The sequence below is a fragment of the Equus przewalskii genome, chromosome 16 (assembly GCF_037783145.1).
Source record: "Equus przewalskii isolate Varuska chromosome 16, EquPr2, whole genome shotgun sequence".
Classification (NCBI taxonomy): domain Eukaryota; kingdom Metazoa; phylum Chordata; class Mammalia; order Perissodactyla; family Equidae; genus Equus; species Equus przewalskii.
Window position 1 is genome coordinate 4,421,940 of NC_091846.1, and position 23,763 is coordinate 4,445,702.

The 23,763-nt window shown below is 42.4% G+C and overlaps 1 protein-coding gene across 3 annotated transcripts in view; it reads right to left on the reverse strand.

The window, feature by feature from the left end:
- MIPEP (mitochondrial intermediate peptidase) overlaps positions 1–22,419 on the reverse strand; it is a 185,734-nt gene extending 163,315 nt beyond the window's left edge. Inside the window, exons 1-5 of one of the 3 annotated variants that reach the window (XR_011527994.1) lie at positions 21,566–21,875; positions 18,243–18,416; positions 14,785–14,873; positions 11,969–12,055; positions 4,253–4,316 (exon numbers count right to left, since the gene is read on the reverse strand). Coding sequence is in view for 2 of the 3 variants with exons in the window: in XM_070578600.1 (XP_070434701.1) it covers positions 4,253–4,316; positions 11,969–12,055; positions 14,785–14,873; positions 18,243–18,416; positions 21,566–21,754 (603 nt within the window). In the remaining variant the exon portion in view is untranslated. Of the gene's footprint in view, positions 1–4,252; positions 4,317–11,968; positions 12,056–14,784; positions 14,874–18,242; positions 18,417–21,565 lie in introns of all 3 variants that reach the window. The other 2 variants (XM_070578600.1, XM_070578601.1) reach the window with 2 other exon arrangements.
- Positions 22,420–23,763: the final 1,344 nt, after the last annotated feature.

Here is a 23,763-nt window from a genome sequence, read left to right on the forward strand (position 1 = left end):
AAAGATTATCCTTATGGTTTTATAGTGTTTCTACACTTTAAGATTTACATAAATTCTAGAGTTCTATTTTATGTCTAGGTTATATAACTTACAATGATCTTTTGAAATTAACAACATTAGGGGGGCCGGCCTGGTGGTGTAGTGGTTAAGCTCATGTGCTCCACTTAGGTGGCCCAGCATTCGCCGGTTTGGATCCTGGGCGCAGCCCTACTACTGCTTATCAAGCCATACTGTGATGACATCCCACATGGAAGAGGCAGAAGGACTTACAACTAGGATATAGAGCTACATAGTGGGGCTTTGGGGAGAAAGACAAAGGAAGATTGACAACAAATGTTAGCTCAGGGTCAATCTTCCTCACCAAAAAACCCCCCACAAAATCTCTTCAAGTGAGTCAGAGAATAGTGGGCTAGTTGAATATAGTCAACATGATGCTTAGAAGTATTTTTAGACTAAAAAACATGAATTTGAAGGGCAGATGAGAAAATATACTGAGTCTTATCCAGGCCGCCCCAAGAAGGGGCAGAGCTTTGGACTCTGGGCGGGAGCGGGCCCTGAGGGGTGGATAGCTGAGCGCTGTCTGCGAGCAGGACTCCCGGGGGTGAGAGTAACCCCCTCACTTCTTGAAAGTGAATCTGGGCAGGGCATCCCAGCCCCGACCACAGCTAAAGAACTTCTAAGTTTGGGGGATTTATATTTTTAATAAATGATCCACCTGTGTTCAAGAATCGTTTATTTTTCAGAAGGCTAAACATCTAATACATACATATTACTCAAACTTACTAATTTTTACCTACTTAATTTGTTGAGCAGTGTTAAAGTATTCCAATAAAATTATGAATTGGCCAGAAAAAATCTATAGATATACATATACTTAGTCTTAAAAGATCAGACTAAAAGGGTAGAGGGAAAGGAAAGTAACTAAAACAATTCTTCCCAAGACTGCAGCGAACAACCCAAAGGGGGAACTGTACAAGTTCTGATTTTGCGTGTACTTGAGTGGCTATAACACGCCGGCAGAGAGTGGGGAGAAGAACTGGACTGCAGCCCGCAACGGCAGGACCCCGTCTTCCCACTCTCCTGGCACCTGTCAGGCCCTCGGAGAGTCAGTGATGATGACGTGGGTGGTGCTGGCACATCCACGTGGGTTTTATCTTGCAGACATACCTTTAGGAGACAGCCTCCTGAGAAAACGTGTATTACCAAAGGAGGTGCCGCAAGTGTTCTGGATGAAACATAAACTATAGTCCACGTAATCAGGTCTACTGGAGGACAAGGGGTGAATTTTCAGTTACTTGGTACTAAAAAAGCAGACAGGCATCTGGACCTGGGTTCATGACGGGCTTCAGGGGAAATCATATGCAAATCTTTCTGGGAAGGCGGTCAGCTGCTATTAACAGGTTCTAAACTATACTATGACCCTAAAAAACAATTAAGCAGCACTAACATTTTTTAAAACATAAACATGTAAGATGCAAATGTACACTTGATAAGATGTTGAAGAAAATTAAGTATATATTAATAACCAAAAATGTTTCAATATAGAAAATTCAAACTTCACAAGAAAAATCCGTTTTCAGATACTCCAAAGTCTTCATAGTACAGAGTTCTCTTTGCCTATTTTGTTTCTGACATAGCCATTTATCACCACCTAATGGTAACCAGTGGAATAACAAAAAAGATGAAAGCTATCTGGAAATTACACTATAGTTCCAAAAATTTTCCTGGAAGTCTATACTAGGAAAAAGAAGGGATAAAATTCATTATTTCAAAGAATTTTTCACCTGTTAAAATCTCTAGAAAATTTTAAACCGGGTTTACTTTGTGCCTGCACCAATCTGCCAGGCATGTCATTTCATTCATTCTGAGATAATTAAACATGCAGCACACTGAACTCCAAGAACTCTTATGGAATTGTTGTTATTTATAAATGATTGCTTAAAACAACATACTTCCATCAATTTTAAACTTTTAAGTTATATTCATATGAGACCTTAAAAATAAGAAATAACCTGGCAAAAACACAGAAAAAATATTGGCCTTTACACTTGTAGATTACGTTAGCGGGTTTGTTTCAAGACTTCTGTTTTAAAAAGTATACTGTGTCTTCCTTTTATCCCATCCTAGAGGGGCACTGAGAACAGACAGAGGAGTTACAAGAGAGGAATGCACAGGTTTCCTTTGCTTGCATCTTCAATGCTCATGGGTCCTCAGGGAGTTACTTGCTGCAAAGAGAAGCTGTCCTTGTAAGAACATGCATTTAGATAAAAGCAACAAGGCTAATGCTGGTGAAACCGACCTTGACTTGACACACATTACTTTCTCGTAAAGTTTCAAAAACACCTTTCATGAAGATTATATAAAATAATAAAACTATTCACCTAGATTCTCTCTTAGCAACCTTTCTCCTAAGATATTAAACTTGAGGAATATTAGCTGGCATTATGATGATTAATCATACATTCATTCAATATTTAACTGAGTCCAAAACTGGAAAAAACATGACCCGCACTCTCTGTCCTTGAGAAGCCTATAATTTAGATAAGCAAGGCAATACTAACAACAACAACAACTTCAATAAAAGGCACTTAAAGATAAATGCCAGACGCATGCAGGAAGTAAAATGCGAGTTCAGATGAAGACAAAATTCCACCGGGGGATTGAGAAAGCTTCACCCAAAGGCAGCAATCAAATCAATGCTTGACGGAAATGACTCCAGCAGAAAATCCACAGGCAGGACTAGCGGCGCGGGCTCTGGAGTCTGGCATACGTAACAGCCTCCTCCACCTGCTAGTTCTGTGAGCTTGGGTAAATCACACAACCTCTAGGTGCTTCAGTTTCTTCACGTATAAAACAGGAATAACAGTATCATCAGCCTCAACGCTGTTATGAAGATCTAATGAGAAATATATGCTTTAAACAGCAAATGCTTAATTGCTGTTAACTATAATGAGTGTCAGGAAGACAAAGACCTATAGGACAGACCAGGTGTTTGGTGATAAAGATCAAGATGAGCTGTTCTGGGGATGCAGAGAGATGCAGGAGAAGCTCTACAGACCAATCCAAGGACTTGGCCACTAATTTAGATAATTTAGATACGAAAGTACTGGGAATGGAAAAAGTACAAACTGACTCCAAAATCTTATTTGGGTGGCTCAGAGAATAGTGGTATCATTGATATAGAGAAGTAATAACTTGCGTGGAGAGGGGCAAATGTGTCCATTTTAAGCAAGGTGAGCTTACACAGAGTCTATCAGCCTCGTGGACTGCTGGGAAGGCACATCCAGGCTCAGGGTTAGGTCAGGAGTCTAATGCTGGGCCCTTAAGGCCACATAAGCACAGTGCCATGTGAGCAGCTCCAGCGTTACTCAAACCCAGCATCGATCCAAATGATATTATCTATTATATGTGACATATATCCCCAAGACCCTGCCCCTACTGTCCAAGATACTCTGATAAATTAATCTCTATTAATAGGTAGCTGGCTTTATACTATACTTATTGGGAGAAACACATTTATCTAAATAAAAAAGGATAACCATAATAGTCAAGGCTGTAGCCAAGTAGGGGAGATACTGTGGAGCAGATCTTTCAATGGTGGTAGAGTCACCCCTGCTACTCCAACCTTGAGCTTAATATTGAAATGAGGCACTCAGTTTCTTAGGATGTCATGTTCTAGAAAGAACAGTGGCCAGAATTAGAAGTCCTGGAAACTAAGGATGGGAACTTGAACAAACCACTTTGTTTTATTTGCAGATCTGTAAAACAAGGGGTCTGGACAATGTATAACATCCCTTCCATCTCAGTTCAAACACTGTATAACCCATGCTCACTGCTTCCAGAACAAAACTGTGTGGCTCTGTCAAAGACGTACACTATGAACACACACACTTACGTCAAGGTCTTAATGACATTCCCTGCACTTCCGCTTCCAGACCTTCATTTTCAAGGGCATCAGCTTTCCTACTCCCTTGCCTATCTTTCCTGACACTGTCCCTCTCGTCCTAACTCCAGGACATCTAAAACACCCAACTGTCTCAAGTAATCTTAATTTCGAATTATCGTGGATAATAGGCCAACTTCTAGACAGCACTACATTCAGATACAACCTATGGAAGAATTTTATAATATAAACAATCCAAGAGTTTTTATAATATGCAAATCCAAGCAATATACAAGGACTGCAACCAACAGAGACACCAACTAAATATTAGCAAAATAAGAGGAGTCAAAACAGAGAGGAAAGATTTACCTTTTCTTTGTCTAGATGGATTCCACTGATTTCAAAATCAAACATAAACAGTTCGGCCACTCGCCTATAAATAAAATGAGCCCCAGGTTAAAACAGGTAATAATAATTGTTAACAAAAATTAGTTTTTTGTTAAATAAATTGGTCTTTTTCAAACTTACTGTCGAAAAGCCAGATGTTTACACACACACACACACACACACAATGTGTTTGAAGCCAGGAGCTTAACATCTCAGCAGTGAAGCACAATACCCAGCTGGCTGACTGGGTTTTAAGCCCTCCTGTGGATGACGTGGGACCGTAACATCAGGCTAACTGTACAATAAGCCTTAAATTGAACCAAAAGAATGACAATTACTCCAATGAGGCCAAATTTACCTGCTGCTTTTTTCCAAAGGAGGTAAACATCTTTTCAACTGTGCAACTGCCTTTCCTTCAAAAAATATCTGCTGCATCCTATATGCAATGTACCAAAGAAGTACTCACGGGATACACACATGCTGCCTGGTTGCAACTAGGTAAGCCTGTACATGTATAACTATATTTTATATCTAGCATATTTATTTACATTATTTATTTATATTTAGCATATTTATATTTATATTTAACAGAACTACACTCTAAGCTGCTTGTGGGTAAAGACTTAAGTATGTTCTGTAAGGCATCGTCCCATAAGGGGATAAACACTTTTGGAATGAATGAATACAAAAGATATAAACAGGGGTACAAATAAAGTGTTTGGGGACTTCGAAGAAGACCACCAATAATAGCCTTCGCCATGTCAGCAGTATGTAAAACACCACCTTTTATTCCCGCTTTTATTCACTATAAAAAAGCAGGCTCTTTATCAGCTTCAGTTCACCATCCTCTTCCCCTTGCACTAAATTTGCTTAAGACTTGTGAGGGAAGATTCCTCACTATTTCAAGAATTAGTACTAGTATGCTTTGTAAAGATCAACATTTTTTAATGATCATAAAATGCTTCTGCAAACTTAACAGGACCTGATTTCCCTAATCTTTCTCAATGTAATAATTTCATTAGAACAATAAAAAAACAACCACAATGAAAGTATTCTGGATAACAGCTCTTCAAACACATTAGAGTAAAAAAACCTAGTCCAGGAGATAACAGTCTAATATCACTCATAAATAAGTATGACTGATAAATACTGGGGGATCAGGAAACAAGAGTCTATCTCACAGAGCTTATATTCGTATGACTAAAATGTAAGATATAACTGCATATCACTATTTATTGGCATAGGAAAATTGCTCAATAAATGGCAGCTAATTATTTGGTGGTAAGGAGAAGAAAGATTAGAAAGAAATAGGCCAATTAACCAAAATAACCCCTCCTCTCCTTCCCTATTACCACCATCCTAGTCCAGGTTGCTGTCACCCTGGCCCTGGTATCCTGGAGCCACCCCTAACGGGCCACCTTGCCTCCAGTCCTGTCCCGCTGCAGGAATGACCTTTCCCAACATTGTAAGTCCTTGGCATGATTCACGGGACATCTCATGAAAGGCCCTATCCCCCATGGTGAGGTCTCTGATTTCTGTTCTCCCCCACCAGACAAATCAGGGGTCTCTGTGACGAGCTCCAACAGCATTTGTGATTTTCACTTCACACTTAATTAAAACAGAAATATGTGTTGGTTGAACACAGAATTTTAAAGAAAGGTTGCATTGAAGACATATGGTACAAAGTGGTGTGGTCGGAGCCCTTCACTGTCCTGAGTTATAAATGCTTCATTGGATAAGTATAGTAAGTAATGAGGGAGCAAAGAATAGCTTCGACCGATGTTTAAGTCAGTCAATATATGTACTGCAGAACATGAAAAACACTCATGATTAGCTTTTCATGTAGGAGCTTATTCCTTTATTCATAGAGTACAAACCTGTGAAAGCCACCATGATAATTATTTATTTCAATTCCACCCAAATCCCAATAATTAAAAACATGAAACAGTTTATACTTGGACAGTTTCTCAAAGGCCTTCTGCATGAGATTTTCAGTTTTTCTTCCAACTAGCAGCAGCTCTCCAGAACCGCAAATTCTCTGACGCTGTGCCGGAAGCTGTTTCTTGGCTGATGAGATTTGTTTTCTTTCTCTTTAATCCCGCTGCATGCTGGGAACCAGCCTGCAGTGTAACACCTCTTTCTGTCAATAACGTTTTTTTTTAAAAAAAACTACTTTTCTTCTGGAATTAAGTTATTCAAATGTTTGATCTACTCTCCTGTCTTACCTTGACTTTTCATAATGGATATGTTTATTTTTCTGGTTATCGAGCCAATATACCCTGAATGAACAAAATTACAGTTCTTCTAAAATTCTGAAAACTCAATAGACCACGTTAATAATTTAGTCATTTACCTTCTTTCCTAAATAATGTAAGGTGCTTCACTCAAGCCCCTGAACTGTCCCCATTATCTCTGTCACATTGACCTCCCTTCCTGAAAAACACACCACTCTCTTTTCTAGCAAAGGTATTTTCTGTTTGTTTTAATAAGAGAAAAGAAAGATAGCAAGCGTTGATAAATTGGGGATGGGAATTTATTGTATAAGTTTAATGTATTATATAATATAGGTTTACCATATAACAGCTTTACTGTAGAAATGTATGAAAAAATTAAAATCACTAATCCCAAAGATAACCATTATTAAAATTCTTAAATTTCCTTCCAATCTACTTCCTTTTTCTGAAGGCTATGAAAGGCACATCTAACTAAATAGATATGGTTAGAGAAGTTAGCACAGTGCCCAGCACAGTAGGCACCTGGAAAATGTTTGCTGGGTTTCTGAACACAGATAAGGGGTACTAAATTGATTCCCTCACTCTTAAACATCCATTGTCCCAGGGGGCCAGGCGGGCTGGGGGGGGACACCCAAAGGGACCCTTGTCCTGAGAAGCACAGGCTGAGGCAGCATCTTTGGTCTCATGAAAATACTGTCTTGGTGGCAATTAACTTGTGGCTAACACCAACAACAACAAAGACCTTCTCTTGGCTTCATCCAACCTACTCTCAATATGTTACCCTACTCATTGAGAATAACTGGGACTCTACACAGACTCTAGTATCTTGCTTTTTCTTGTAAAATTATATCATGAATGTTGACCATTTCTCTATATCTTTAAATAGTCTTCAAAAACATGGTTTTTAATGTTTACATTGTTTCATCATATGGACTAAAAATGTTTTCATTTTTCCCACTCCTGTAAACCATGCTACGATAAAAATCCTTATTACATACATCTTTGTATCCTAGTCTGTTTCCTTAGGATAAATTCTAAGAAATTAAATTGATCAAAAAGCATGCACATTGAGGGCCAGCCTGATGGCCGAGTGGTTAGGTTTGCACACTCCACTTCAGTGGCCCAGGGTTTTGCCGGTTGGGATCCTAGGTGTGGACATGCCACTGCTCATCAGGCCATGCTGAGGCAGCATCTCACAGGGCACAACCAGAAGAACCACACCTACAATATACAACTATGTACTGGGGGGCTTTGGGGAGAAGAAGAAGAAAAATAAATAAAAATAAAAAATAGAGGCCAGCCTGGTGGCACAGCAGTTAAATTCACACATTCCACTTCAGCAGCCCGGGGTTCGCCAGTTCAGATCCTGGGTGCAGACCTACACACTGCTTGTCAAGCCATGCTGTGACAGGTGTTCCACATAAAATAGAGGAAGACGGGCATGGATGTTAGCTCAGGGCCAGTCTTCCTCAGCAAAAAGAGGAGGATTGGCAGCAGATGTTAGCTCAGGGCTAATCTTCCTCAAAAAAATAATAATAATAAAGTTAAAAAAACAAAAAATAAAAAGATTGGTAACAGACATCAGCTCAGGTGCCAATCTTTACAAAAAAAAAGAAAAAAAGTATGCACATTGATAATATACTACCAAATTGTCATCCAGAAAGATATGTCAGTTTACACTTAACTAGAGAGGACCCATCATCCCAAACCATTAAAACACTAATCTTACTGCATTTCAACCTTATTAGTTGATGGGCTCTTCGCTTTGTGCTATCTTTCTTTAATAGTGGTAGGTCCCATTTACTATTTGCCAGATACCAAGAATGCATTTTACATTAATTGTTTCATTTAAACCTCATAATAATCCTATGAAGTACTTTTTTATTCTCCTCCTAGAGAGGCGAAAACTAAGGTGTGGAGAGCTACAGAGCCAATATCCAACCAACTCAGTGTAATTCCAGAGGCCCCATCTCCAGCCACCCCTTCACGCTCATTACATTGTTATCAGCTTAATGGCCATCTGTTGCCATTCCATACTTTGTGAAATGAGAATTTCACAAGAGAATCCTTTACCCATTTTTCTATAAAGATTCACTTTTTTTCTCTTTTTAGTAATTTGCAAGGCCTCTTAACACAATAAATGTATTAATCCTTTATCATGTAAGTAACATTTGTCCCATTTGTGTATTCTGACTTTGACCGTGGAAAGGTTTTGGCATACCAAAGTTTGCAGTTTTTATATAATCAAATCAATCTTTTCTTTTGTGGTGTGACTTTAATGTTATGCTAAGAAAGACCTTCCAAATTCCAAGATTATTAGTACTTTTATAATTTCTTTTTTAAAAATATTTAAAGCTTTAATCAATCTACTTTTTTCCCAAAATAGCTGTCCACTGGCCTAACATTTTTTATTGAAAACCAAGACTTTGCTTATTGATATGACACTTCCACCACATACTAAACACAGTCATATATATTTGTGTCTGTGTCTGAAATTTCTCTATTCTTTCATTGATCTAATTGACTATTATAACTATAATGCACCTGTAAATACAATATTTTTATAGTATGTCTATCTAGTACAAGTCCCTCTTCAGGACTTTTCTTCCCAGATTTTTCCTGCCTACTTTGGCATATTTATTGTCTATGACTTCAAAATCATTTTAAGTAAGAAAAATATCTTTAGATATAGACTGATAATATTAAATTTACAGACCAGTACAGAACACTATTGAGCTTTCTTCTTTCTTATCTAAGGATACAGCATGTTTCTCTATTTAAATATCATCATCTTTCATGCGTCCCAGGTGTGTGTATGTGCATCCTGAGGTTCCACAGTCTTTGCCTTGCTGAGTTTATTCCAACATATATTACAGCTCTGTTGCTCTTGCGACTGGGACTTTCCTTTCATTATATTTTCTTTCTTTTTTCTTTTTTTTTTTTTGAGAAAGATTAGCCCTGAGCTAACATTTGCTGCCAATCCTCCTCTTTTTGCTGAGGAAGACTGGCCCTGAGCTAACATCCATGCCCATCTTCCTCTACTTTATATGTGGGATGCCTACCACAGCATGGTGTGCCAAGCGGTGCCATGTCCGCACCAGGGATCCAAACCTGCAAACCCTGGGCCGCCGAAGCGGAACGTGCGCACTTAACCGCTACGCCACCGGGCCGGCCCTCATTATATTTTCTGAAGAGTGTGTTTGCTCTTTTCATAGAAGAAAGCTCTTGATGGTTTTCAAAAACACCACGTAAAACAGATTTCTTTATGCCTGGGCTTCTCAGAGACTCTAATATACTAAAATTCTCAAAGGAGAAAAATACTTAATATGTCAGACTGCCAAACTTACTGACCAATGGGATCTTTCTCAGAATACTTTTGAATAGTTCATAGAACTAGCATTGCAAAGAATGCATCTAAGAATAAAATGATTATCTACTCAATTTACATGATTTTTTCTCTACATTAACTTGTCTTGACAAGGTAATTCATTAACCCTATATTCTTTGTTCTAGCCATTGTCTTACACGCTACCATGTGCAAGGTTCTTTCTGGATTCTAGCCAACATTCTTGATGGTGTACAAGTGCCATGAAATTTCAATCATCGTTACTTTCACATTCTTGTTTCCTCTCACTTCCAAGTTACCTTTCCTTTCTAGAATACTCATACTCGGGGCTGGCCCGGTGGTGCAGTGGTTAAGTGCACACATTCCACTTCTCGGTGGCCAGGGGTTTGCCAGTTCAAATCCCGGGTGCGGACATGGCACCGCTTGCCACGCCATGCTGTGGTAGGAATCCCACATATAAAGTAGAGGAAGATGAGCACGGATGTTAGCTCAGGGCCAGTCTTCCTCAGCAAAAAGAGGAGGATTGGCAGTAGTTAGCTCAGGGCTAATCTTCCTCAAAAAAAAAATAGAATACTGATACTCTATCTTATTTTTCCCAGTATATTTATCATTTTATTATTTTAAAAATCCCATTGGGATTTTTGGGAACATCTAGAAATGTGGTATGTATTCTATTAGCACAAGTCCCCTATACTTAAATGGTCTGCTAGTCCACTACAATTTTTACACATTAAATATGGAAAAGTCAACTTTTAGTAAAGTCAGATTATGAATAACCTGTTGTTGCTAGTCAAAGTCAGAACTAGCTGAGTACAAATCTGGCACAATTTTGGCAGGCATTCAACTTTTACTTGTTTTGCTCATGAAGGCAATATAAAGCTCAGGCCTAAAATTATAATAAAGGTGAACTATTCTGATGGTACAGCTAGCTTTACTAGTGTCCTAAGTGCCAGGATCAATGAAGTGAAATAAGACCGAACCAATATCTGCACATCAGGCAGTCACGTGAAAATCATCCCTCAAAAACAGCCTCACTGTGCTATTCAGATAGCATGGAACCCGTTTACCAGATTAACACAGCTGACCCACCGTCCACCCATGCCTGCAGCATAGAGCTTCACATGGGTCAAAGCCACAAATGGAGACAGAAAGGAGAGAAGAAAGCAGGAGGAGGCAGAATCAAGGAGCTAAAGGAAGTGAGTATCCCATAAATAAAAGTAGATAAACAAGTACAGACAGGTTAAAAAAGTATTAATCTCTGTGCTACGAGACAAATAATACACAGTCAAGTTAATGACAAATCCTACTATACTTATTTTATAAATAAATAAATTTGAGCAGGGGCTGGCTGGTGGCATGGTGGTGCAGTTTGCACACTCTGCTTCAGCAACCCGGGGTTCATGGGTTCAGATCCAGCGTGAACCAACGCACTGCTCATCAAGCCATGCTGTGGCAGCACCCCTTATACAAAACAGAGGAAGACTGGCACAGATGTTAGCTCTTCCTCACCGAAAAAATAAAAATAAATAAATAAATAATTTGAGCAAAGAAATATGATATCCAAAATCCTACATCAAATATTTTCTACGTATTGACTTAGGAATTAGGCCTTTTCAATTCAGATTAATAAATGTCATCTAATGAACCAAAGCAAATCACTTCAAGGATCTTGACATCCACCCAGTAAATACAATCAATTTGCTTACATCTTCTGGTGGTATAATCATGGAATTTTAAGCATGAAGCTAAGTGTAAATACCAACTGTTTATAGGACTTCATTCATTGGTGAAGCACCTACCACAGGCCTTGAACTGTTGTAGGCGCTGAGCATGCAGCAGTGAATAAAACAGACCAAGTCCCTGCCCTCAAGGAGCTTCCCGTCTAGCGAGGTGGGGAGATGATAAACAAATTAACAAACAGGTCAGACAATGCTGGAAGGGATCAGGACCAAGAAGAAAAAGCAAGCAGGATAAGAGGAAGGAGCGTGACCTGGTACAAATATCATGGAGAAGCTACCATTTGAAGGCTGCAAGGGCGGAAACGCGGGCTGGGGGGTGGGCATGGTCTCCTGTTCGCACTCTACTGTCACAATCACAAGGAATGAAACAATTGAGTACCTGGTTTCTGGATCAAGCGAATCCATGAGCTTTTCATCAGCTAGTAATTTTTGCAAACTTTGATACAATTCCACATTTGTGTTCAACCTAGAAAAATTACAAATGATAAAAATTAAATGATTTTCTAATACTTTCTTTTTAACTTTACATCAAGAGAATGATGTCAAATTCTGACATACACAGATCCAGAGGCCACTGGGACTAGGACTCGCATAACCCTACTTAGCATAGGGACAGCAGTCGGCTAGGCAAAGCGTCAAGGTACTAACTGTTCCGAAGGGTAAAAGGATACATTTAAAGCAAGAGTCTGCAGCTGGGGCCAGAAGAGCAGACAGGAAAGAGGGGAGGGGAGGGGAGGAACATAACTCATGATTTGACCCCACTGCCACTGCGAACCACTCCCCACCAGCAACATGCCAAAGGCCATTATTTTTTAATAAAGGAGAGGCATGAGAACAGGAGGGAGGATAAACAAACGTGGAGACTGTAGTCCTGAATGGAGTACGTACCCTAGACCCGGGGCTACCTCTGATCATCCGGGTGAGCGCAGGCCCACACTGTGAGGAGAGCTCAAGGACACAGGCTTTGGAGCCACGCCCCAGGCTGCGCCACCAGCCCTACTCCTCCTGTGACCTCGGGCAAGTTACAGAACTCCTTCAGCTTGTCAGACCTCAGGTCGTCCAAGGGTCAAACAAGATGATGTGTGTACAGTGCGCACTCCCCACCTGAATGGACGGAGCTGCTGTTAGGTGGCCGTACCAGCCTGCCCCTGGCCCCCAACCTGAGTACTGCTCTCAGCCTAACTCGGGGCACCGCTTCGGGCCCTCAGTCCTTCTTCTCTGGATGCCAAAAGCTCTGGCGCTCCCAGGGCTAAGCAGTGAGCTGCTTCTAGATGCAATCTGAGCCCCGTCTGGCGCATCCTCAGGGAAGGGCGCGGTTGTAAGAACCATTCACCAATTCCCACTCAGGGACTCAAGGATGGTCTGGTTCCCTGGTCAGCTCACAGTCAATAACCTGCAGTTTCATAGAAGGCGAAGGATTTCTGTTGCCATGGTTCTCATGGGCCACCCCAAACACCAAGGGAACTGAGGCGGTCACCACCAACCAAAAAACTCTCAACAGGAAGGGCAGCAAAGTCACTGTGGGCGCTTCCTCCTCCGGGCCTGCTCACACCAGGAGCTACTCCACGAGGACGCCTACACTGCATCCTCTTCAGAAGTCTGAGCAAATCTCTCACATTGTTCTATGTTCTAAGACCCCAAGATAATGTCTATACTTTAAGTCTATATTCAGCATTAATTCTAAACAAACACATCTAATTTTAGGCTATTTTTCCACTACTGGAAAATAAATCAATTCTACACATGCACCTAAAAGATCACCTGAAGCAGTGAATATATGGCTCAGTGTGACTAAAGGAGAAAATGAGTCACAGGGCTTCGTGAGAACCGAGAGCACAGCTCCAGTGACGCCCTGCCAGCGGCTTCCTGAGCCGACCTTCCTGTCCCAGGCAGGCCTCAGGGCAGCAGCAGCAGAGTGCCATGAAGAACAGAAGACTGAAGTGCTCTCCAGTGAAGCGAGGACCTTGCACAGACACTCTTGACAACACTTCATTGCCAATTATGGTTTCCCATTGTCTTCCCACAAAATTAAGAGCCCATGTCCTTTAGACCAGAAGCATATCTAAATGCGGGCACGACACAGCCTTCAGGGCGCCTCAGGCAGGTGACCCTGCAGCTCTGAGTCAGTTCCTGGGGCGAGCTCTCCCCAGGCAACGCTGTTTCTCCCAAGGAGTCTCCCAGTCTCAGCCCATCATCATGCCCCGCATCCAGACTGTGCAGGGACCAGTTTATCCTCTTCGACGAGGTGATTTTTCAATGGCGATAAGAAAAACCACATGCATGGTCCCCAAAAGAGCAAACGGTGCTCAGTGGGGTACAAGCAGCACAGCCTGAAGCATCAGGTCCTCCGGGAAGCCTTGTCGGACTAGAGAAGCCACGCCCTCCTCCTCCAACCACCGGTTTGCGAGCTTCGGCCTCCAGCCATCCCACCAGACCCGAAGCCCACCCGCCAGGCCCGGCACTCTCACCTGCTCTGGATACACGCAGCGTGACCCACCCAAGCGCTTTGAACGCAGCGCTGTCCAAGTTATTAACAGGCGCGTTGGAGCTCTCATAAATGGCTTTAAATATTTAAATTCACTCAAAATCACTTTAACATAACTCACTTCATCACAGTCTCTGCCCTCTCGGATAGTTTTATGATCTCCCTAGACCCCCCATCCCAATCCACAGGGCTGCAAGACCCCTGTGTACAGACGCTGGCTTCTTGCCCTTGGCCCACAGCTGTCAGTGCAACTGCAATTTAATCACACGATCAGCTGGAGTCTCCAACTTGCCACTGAGACACCAAGCAAGACACCCTTAGTTCTTGTAAGCAATAACCATGATGACAAGGATACTGGATGTCTGCTATACACCTGACACCATTATCAGCACTCAATATTTATTATTTCATTTTCCTGAAAACAATTCTAAGAGGCAAATCATCTTATTATTCCACTTACAGACAAGGAAACTACGCGACAGAATAGATAAACAGCTAGCCCAGTCATACTGCAAGTGCAGGAAGCAGCGCGCGGCCCTGGCCGCCCTGGCCTCGCCAACCCACCCCCCAGCCTGGGTAGCAGTGGCTGCAGCACACACGGGGCCCCCGCCTGCGGGGCGGGACAGGACAAGCCTCCAGACACACTTCCTAGAGCACAAACGCAGGAAACGTGTCACCCAACGCCGTAACGAAGGGGGAACGAAACATACTTCTCCACCACGGTGCCAATGCTTCTACAAGCTTCTTCCGCTGCCTCTCTGAATGCTGGCTCAGGATGAGCAATTTTCACAAAATCAGCCTAAGAGGAAAGACAAAACCAAGAGGGAATTTGATGGAAAGCTTTCTTCCAGGATCTGAGGGCAAAAATAAAAACCTGTGTTTTAAAATGTGCCATCTGGCTTGACCGATGCGTTTCCATTACTGACATTTTCCTACACTAGCAGGGCAAAGCGCTTCTTTCTGAACACTTATTAATTCTGTTAATCCTTGGAACCACGTTTGTTTCATTCCAGAGAAAACACTTTCACTAACCTTTAGAAAAGTTTTTCTCCTTCAAATAGCAACACCAAATGAATTCTTCCTAATTCTGTAGTTCTTTTAAAAAGCAGGCTCTTGCTTCAAATATTCTAAAACATTCTATCTTAAAAGTGCTCGCAACATGGTTCTCACGTTAGCCTGGCTCCAGAGAACTCCTAGAGGCTTTTCCTTTTTTAAAAATAGACACATATTATAGTTGCAAGACTAATTTAACTACATTCTAGCCCTCCTGCAGAAAACAACGGCACGTTCTCTCTGCAGCTCTTTGAGTAAACATGGATTCCCAGTCCCAGCCTAGACGGCACCCAGGTACCACCGCTACACCAGCCTTAGAATTGAACTGAGCCAGAATTCTTTTTTAAAAAAAATTAAATCATGTAAAACTAGATTTTAGTTTTCATGTTAATTGAAGCAAATTGCAAAAGAAAAAGGCAGGGAAACTAGAAAATACTATGTATTTTCTTCATTCTCTAAGAAGACAACATATGTGACTGCAACATGAAATAAAACCACCCAAGGTAAAATTTCCTAATTTTATTATCAAATAGTTTTTAATGTAAAAACATTTAAATCCATAGTGTGATACAATATGTGATGCAACAATAAAATACCATTAGTACTAAAGCACCTGAAAATGAGCTATAGGAAATTACAACAAATTCTATAAATTATTAATCTACATATTATAGGAAGTACAATAGTAAATTCAAAACCCCAGCCTACATTTTAAAACTCATTTGTCATAGTGATGAGGAAAACAATACTGTTACACAGCAACTGTATTAAAAAACCAGGGCCGGCCTGTGGCCGAGTGGTTGAGCTTGCCCACTCTGCTTCAGCGTCCCAGGGTTTCGCTGGTTTGGATCCTGGGCGCGGACATGGCACCGCTCATCAGGCCACGCTGAGTTGGTGTCCCACACGCCACAACTAGAAGGACCCACGACTAAAATATACAAACTATGTACTGGGGGGATTTGGGGAGAAAAAAGCAGAAAAGAAAAAAAAAGTTTGGCAATAGTTGTTAGCTCAGGTGCCAATCTTTAAAAAAAGGAAAAGACAAAATGACCACTTGGTGGGAAATACAGTTTATAAAACCAATGCTTTATAATAGTATTGATCATACTGGCAAATAAAATCTTAAAAGTTGAAAAAGGAAGAAGGTTCTTTGGATTTTTTTATCCAAAGACTTACCTACATAAATCACATTATAATTTTTTAATGATATTATTATACTTCATAAATATGAAAAACTTCAAAAATAGGACAGGCTGTGGGGCAGAGAAGTTAAAATCTTTTAGTGAAGAGCAAAAGCAAAACGTGGAAAATATCCTAAAATACTGCTTAATTAAGATGAAGGCTAAGACAACAGACAGTGAGGTCTGCGGTTTTTCACTGAAAAAGCCAACACTGGATCACACATAAATGAAACTCACTGACAAACACTTTCCTTTTCAGATTTCAGCGACACAATTAAGTGGAGAAGGTGTGAGACCTCCTTTGTGGCAGTACGTCTCCCGTATCTCCTCCATCATTCAAAGCATCTGCTACCCACCTACTGGAGGGACAGAATCAAGACCCAAAAAACCGAGAACTGACTCCAAGGAGCCCAAAACACATCTCACTTCACTCCTGGGAACAAACTTTTAAGATAAGACACTTTCTCAATTTCCTTAAAACTGAGAAGCTTATAGCGACTGGAAGATGATCTGAAAGGTATTACTCCCCAATTCACATGCACAGGAGGAAGGAAACTTCCTGAAAAAAGGAAAAAGCAAAGATGTGGAGGTGTTATGGCTGGGTAAAAGGAAGTCAGTCTCAAAAGGTAAATATGATTTCATTTCTCTGACATTTTAGAAAAGACAAACTACAGGGATGGAGAACAGAGGGGTAAGGTGCCAGAGGTAAGAGGTGAGGGGTGAGTGTGGCTGTAAGGAGAACTTGTTTGGGGTGATGGAACAGTTATGCACCCTGACTGTGGTGGGGGGCTACATGAGTATATGAGTTAAAATTCACAGAACCATACCACCCTCTAAAAGAAGTAAATTTTACTGTATGATAATTTTAAAAATAAACTCTTTTTTAAAAGATGGGGAGGCTAACCAACTTGCCACCCTCTCGAGGCAAAGAAGACCTGCTCATCTGACCAGAGCAGCCAGCCAGCCCCTGCAAGGGTACAGAAGAGCAGGTAAGAGCATGAGTTCTGCAGCCACACTGCCTGGACTCAAAGCCCAGCTCCACCACTTACTGGCTAGGTGACCTTGGGCACGCCACTTCACCTCTTAGTGCCTTTCTTTCCTCGTCTGAAAGTGGAGACATGCTGAAAAAGTTAAATCACTTACTCCAGGTAAGGCTCTTACCAGGGACCTGGGCCCGGTAAGATCTAAAAAACGTCAACAGCGCCATGAAGTCAGAGACTGTGTCTTATTCAAGACTGCATTCCCAGTGGCTAGAACAGTGCCCGGCACATGGTGGGGCCTCAATATTGAATGAATCTAGGAAAAAAAGCTATATTAGCCCAATACCCAGTAGACAGGCTCACAAGCGATTGCAATCTTGGACTATGTGCACCACTAAAATTGCCTTCATGATGCAACTAATCGAGATGTGGGTTTCTCAGTCGGTGAAGAGACCCAGGTGCACTTCTATTGCAACTTTAAAATGGGGAGAAAAGGAAGCCTTTAATACAATTAGTTTGATGTCAAAACCTTATTTTTAATTAGAAAAGACATTCCTGAAAAGGTTTAGAAAAACCAGTTTTTCATAAGATTAATTTTATTGTAAAATTACAGATAAATGATCTATTAGAATTTTGGTAGAAGTTTTCATAAAAGAAGAATCCTTGTCAAATAAAGAATCTTTGCCATACAAGCAATCATTCTTTTATTATATATTACATGTATATTTTATTAAATGTACATATTAAAGTACAAGTTCTAAATATAACCTTGTCCTTTACGTTTTTTCCATTTCTAATGACATACTGCACTATATAACAAATTACACCCAACAGCTCTCAAATAGTTCACGTTTTTAAGACTTTACAGTCTAATATTAAACCTAACCAACTCAGTGTACATTGCAATAGTCTGAAGGAGAGAGACAGCTTCAAGTCTTACAGCAAGCGTCTTACCAAGTCAGCCACCCGGCACAAGGAGTCGGAGAGCTCGTCAAAGATGAGCACGGTCTGCGGCCCGGGGGGCGTGCAGCGCGCACGCTCCACGAGCAAGTCCGTCTTTCTCAAGGCATTTTCTTGGGCAATACGAAATCCTTCTGGGGAACTGAGCTCGGGAACTCCAAAAAGACCCTGAAATTCAAAGAATAGTTCCAATTTGTAACTAAAAATATGATTTTTTGGTAGTAAGTATACTTTTTTCATAAAGGAAATCTTGGTTCTCATTGGTATATCATATAATTACACCACCTGCGATCACAGATAACACTTTGACATTCCCTACAAAATTCCACATAAATTAGACTAAAAATGTTTTAAAAACGTAATTTTTCTTCAATTTTTAATTAGTTTATAATAAACAGAAACAGAACGACACAGGTTCAAAATCCAGCTGTGTGACTAGTACAGAATCTAACTCATAAAGTGGTTACAAGGTTTAAATGAGATAACACGTGTTAAAAAACCATTTTAACAGTGCCTGGTACCCAAAAGCCTTTAACAGATGTTAGCTGTAATCCTTATTAGCTGTGGAAGCTTGGCCGAGTCCTCTCCCCTCCTAGGCCTAATTTTTCATCAGGCACAATGGGGACGGCCATATGTACCTCACAGCATGGGCACAGGTACTAGGTTAGAAAGCGTGTGTGAAGTCCTTAGGACACTGAGGGGTATCAAGTCAGGTCCAGTACACAGTACCAATTATCCCACAATTATAAAACAGGGAGGATGAGTTGATTATTGAGCACACAGATATTCTAGAAAGATTTAAAAAATATGTTGAACCAAGTCACAGGCTGAAACTGGCAGCAAATTTTATACTTTCCAAAAGCATTTGAATATCTTGATAAAGACAAAAATCACTACTCTGTTGAGAATAACCTTCTTCTTGTACCAGTTCAATCACACTTGTTATTGCACTCAGAAAGGAAGAAAACCCCCAAACATTTATCTTGCACCTACTGCACACGAATCAGCGTACTATATACTTTAGACAGGCTCTCTCGTTTAAATTACACAATCCTAGAAAAGGAATGATCACTCTCCTTTTACAAGTGAGGAAACACTCTTGAAGATGTTAAAAAAAATGTTCCAGGGGCCGGCCTGGTGGCATAGTGGTGAAGTTCGTCCACTCTGCTTCAGCAGTCCGGGTTTCATGGGTTTGGATCCCAGGCACGGGCCTACACACCACTCATCAGGCCATGGTGTGGCAGCGTCCCATGTGCAAAATGGAGGAAGACTGGCACAGATGTTAGTTCAGGCCTGATGTTCCTCACCAAAAAAATAAAACATCTGAGGTCATTAATTGCGGGAAAGAGAGAACTTGAACCTGCTCCATCTATCTCTAAAGCCCCCACTCTTTCCAGACTTCTGTACTGCAATTTATCTGTTTGGAAGTCTTCTCTTCTGAGAAGGTGAGCTCCTAGAGGTAGGAGCCCTGCACTTCATCTAACCAGCTGCCCAACAGTGCCTAACACGCTGAGGAACTCAGGAATGAAAGAAAGCAATGGACCGGATGCTTAACTTTGTAGATTAACTTTGTAGTTGCTGAACATGTTGATTTGGGAAATACCAAGAGGTAAAACTTTCAGGCCTGATAAGGCCTACTGCTTCTGCAAGAAGGGATGCAAGAAGTTTACTTTTTTTTTAAGATTTTTTTATTTTTTTCCTTTTTCTCCGCAAAGCCCCCCAGTACATAGTTGTATATTTTCAGTTGTGGGTCCTTCTAGTTGTAGCATGTGGGACACCACCATCAGCATGGCTTGTTGAGCAGTGCCATGTCCGTGCCCAGGATCTGAACCGGCGAAACCCTGGGCCACGAAAGCGGAGCACACAAACTTAACCACTTGGCCACGGGGCCAGCCCCTGTTAAATTCTTCTTAAAATATATTAAGAAGTTGAAGAAAATAAAGACAATTGGGGAAACAGTAGAACGGGGACCAAAAATAAATTTGATCTTTACAGTGATTTAACTTGATTCAAGTACACTGTTAATTTTCACTGCCCAGCACACCTCCCCACACGACTCCTGGGAATTCTAAACCTCAGGCTACCAGTTAAGGTAATGCTAAAAAACTACATAAACCTTTGGGGGGGAGTTTTCTTTGTTTTAGTCAAAAAACAATGCACATATTGGAAAATCTGATATCGGTACATAAAATCATGATGTACAAAAGAAAAATTAATAAAGCTAAAATTAGTTATAATTCATCCACCCAAAACCGAGCTTACTCTGTCTTTCTGCTCAGTACCTACAGGCTGTTCTTCTCATCCTCAAACCAACTACATTAATACCAACATTATTTACCCGTGTGGAAGTTGGTGTAGCAAATTTCATACAAAAATAATTTTAAAACACAAAATGGTAATGACAGGGATAAAATAAGAAAACACATCATTAGGCTAACTGTAACCATATCCTAGACTCCTCTTTATAAGAAAGACAATGGCAGAAATAATGAAGAAATTAAAAAGGCAAAAATAAAAGCAACAACCTAAAGCGGACAAAATTCACAAATGCATAATAGAACAGGCAGCAGGTAAGTCCCCTTCAAGTTTGCCTTCCTTTCACCTTTAATTCCGTCATTCAATAAATATTACTAAATGCCAGACACCATGCTGGGCGTGTGGATATAACAATAAACAGGAACCAAGGAATTCAGTGAGTGACTTCTTGGGGGAAGAAGTCACCGTGATCAGACTCCATCGCACTGTATAGGAAATTAGACTGCTCTCAACAGCTCTGAGTTTTAGAAGAAAACAAAGCAAAAACAAAGCCCAAAGCTCTGGAAAAATTAATGGGATTTCGGGCATCAATGGAACTAATTACAAGACTGAAGGAAAGTGTGTCCTTGGAAAAAGACACTTGAAACCGCATGTGAACTCACAGGGCGAGGCCTCACATTGCACAATGTATTGGAGCAAAACTGAACTTCGGCGGGGATTGGGCTGAGCGTGAGGAGAGGGCGGGACCAGCAGGGGGAATCCACTGCCACCGCCAAGATGAACTACTTTAAGTTCTGTGGAGCAAGGGGCTCACGCTGAAGCGGGTCATGGGACCTACATTCTGGGGACAGGACCACTAAAGGCCCCTTCGCCCTCTTTAAAACAACCCCTCAAAGAGATCAAGGTCACCAAGACAGCAAACGACACCCTACTGTACCAAGTGGGTTCGCTGCCTGGCTCCTCCCAGACCCAAACGACCTTGCCCGCATCCCCGCTAGCCACATGGAGAAGGGCCAGCTGATCTCTGGGGGCCAGGGGGTGCCCCCTCTCGCGCCGCTCACCCGGCGCTCGCCGAAGAGATCCAGGCGGCGGCCCTGGGGCTTGACATTGAAGGCGGCGCCCACCGGGGACCAGCTGGTGCTGACCCCCCGGGCCCGAATCCCGGCTCCGAGGCCGCCCAGGCCCGCTCGCCCCGGCCGCAGAGGCGCTGCCCGGGCGCGGAGGCCGCCCAGCCCTCGGGCGCACAGCATCGCGGTCCGGAGCAGCCCCTTCCCCCTGCACGAGGCCCGGCCCCGCACGGCCGCTCCGCCGGGGAGCACGCTCGCCGCGTTTCCAAGGCAGCGGCGCACGCCGCGTCACGTGACGCCCGCGCTTCCGGGTCGGCGCTACGGGTCCTCAGGACGTGGGCACGTCGGCGCCCCGAGAGCAAGAGCGGCGCCCCGCCGCCTTCTCGGCCGCCACTGCGGAGTCGCGCCCCCGTGTGCCTGGAGTCAGGAACGACCGAGGCTCGCCCTTGCCGGCCCCTTGACCGCGCGGGCGGGCGGGCGGAAGCCCCTTGAGGGCCGAGCTCTCTCGGAGTGGCGCTGATGCTCCGGAGAAGGCGGCTGGCGGGCCCGCCGAGCGGCCGGCGCCCTCGGCCTGCCCTCCAGGAGATGGGCGAGGTCAGATGCACGGTGCCCGCCCAGAGCTCCGGCTGCGGGACCCGGGGGGCGGGGGCGCTGCGCCCCGGGAACGCCCTGCAGCAGGGCCGGCCCGCCCCGATGCCGGAGCTGCGGCTGGTGCGGCGGGACAGGAGCTCAGTGGACCTCCTTATTCCACGGCGAACCGCAGGCCGTGTCCTTAATGCCCGTTTCAGCGTTGCTTGTTGGGTTCGAGCAGTGCTGAGAGTCTTGAAAGCTCCAGAGAACCAGACGCGAAGGCCGAGTGGTCGTGCTGCCTATAGATACCTGCTAACCTCACGCCTCCCCCGCCAAACGATGTAGCTTTAAATGGAGTTTGTTTTCAGTTTAGCCTAGTAGGGAGAAAAAGCCCACATGATAATGATAAGTAACAATTAAAATTTAGTTAAGACATGTACCATTGTGTACCTATACAATTCTTTATAACTTAACTATAAATTCTATATTTCATTGTGTATATGTGGTAAGTTGTGATTTCATTTTCGACTGATTTTTTAATCAGAGATTTAAAATTATTTAAAATCTCCGAATTTCTAACTCCATGTTGATTAATATCGCATTTTCTGTAACCAGTTGCTTCTTAGGGCAGCCACGCCACATTGCTGACCGAATGCTTGTATAGCAGGTCCTTACAAAGATGTCAAATGTGTCATGTAAAAAAGAAAATTCATCAATATATTTGACAAAAGTGCTTATTTTATCATATTTTTTAAAAAAGAGTTCCAAACCTGAGAGCCTTTCTTTAGCCCAGAATGGTTTTTATACCAGGACACCTAACCATTTTTAATGCAAGCATTTAACCCTTAAAACGTCCTCAGGGGATGATGACTTGTGCTAAATTAGAGAGCCTGGCAGAGTTAGACTTTTAAAGACTGCAGTCCAGGTGCACAGACAACTAATGAAAAAGAACCCCCAACGGCAGATGGGACACCTCTCCCCCACCACCACCGGGCAACTGTCTCTTTCTAAAGTCCTTTAAAACATGTTTTACATCTCATCTATATTTGCCCTGCAAAAAAAAAAAAAAAAAATTATAAGAGCTTATCCTGTGTCCTGGGCATGAGTTACATTGTTTCCTTTATTCCTATCTCAGCCTATACAGTTGTGTTCCTAAATAGAAGGGAGTTAGCACAGGCATTGCCTCTATTCAAAGAAAACCAGACTTTACACTGGGGAAAATAGCTTGCATTATTACAATTCAAAGAAGCCAAAAGATAAGAACTCTGGCTCAGTAAATGAAATGATCAGTCACTCTGTCGCTGAGCAGAAGGGCAGCAAGGCAAGTGCAGGACCTGGGGTGCAAAACGGAAGGAGGCGCTCCCTCTCGGGTCAAGTGCATGAGTGTGAGCACCTGAGTGAGTGCCTCCTTAGACTGTGCGCCCTGGGTGCCTCACCTGCTTCACCCTAGTCCTGGCTCTGCTCTAGAAGGAGCATAAGTTAAGGAAGGCCGATAAGATACCTGTAAGCAGAAATTATTTCTGTCTGTTTCCAAAATTTTCCGTAACTACCAAGTACTTGTAAATATTTCACCTACTGCAGTGACCTGCATATAATGACAATTCTGAAAAACCCCATATTCC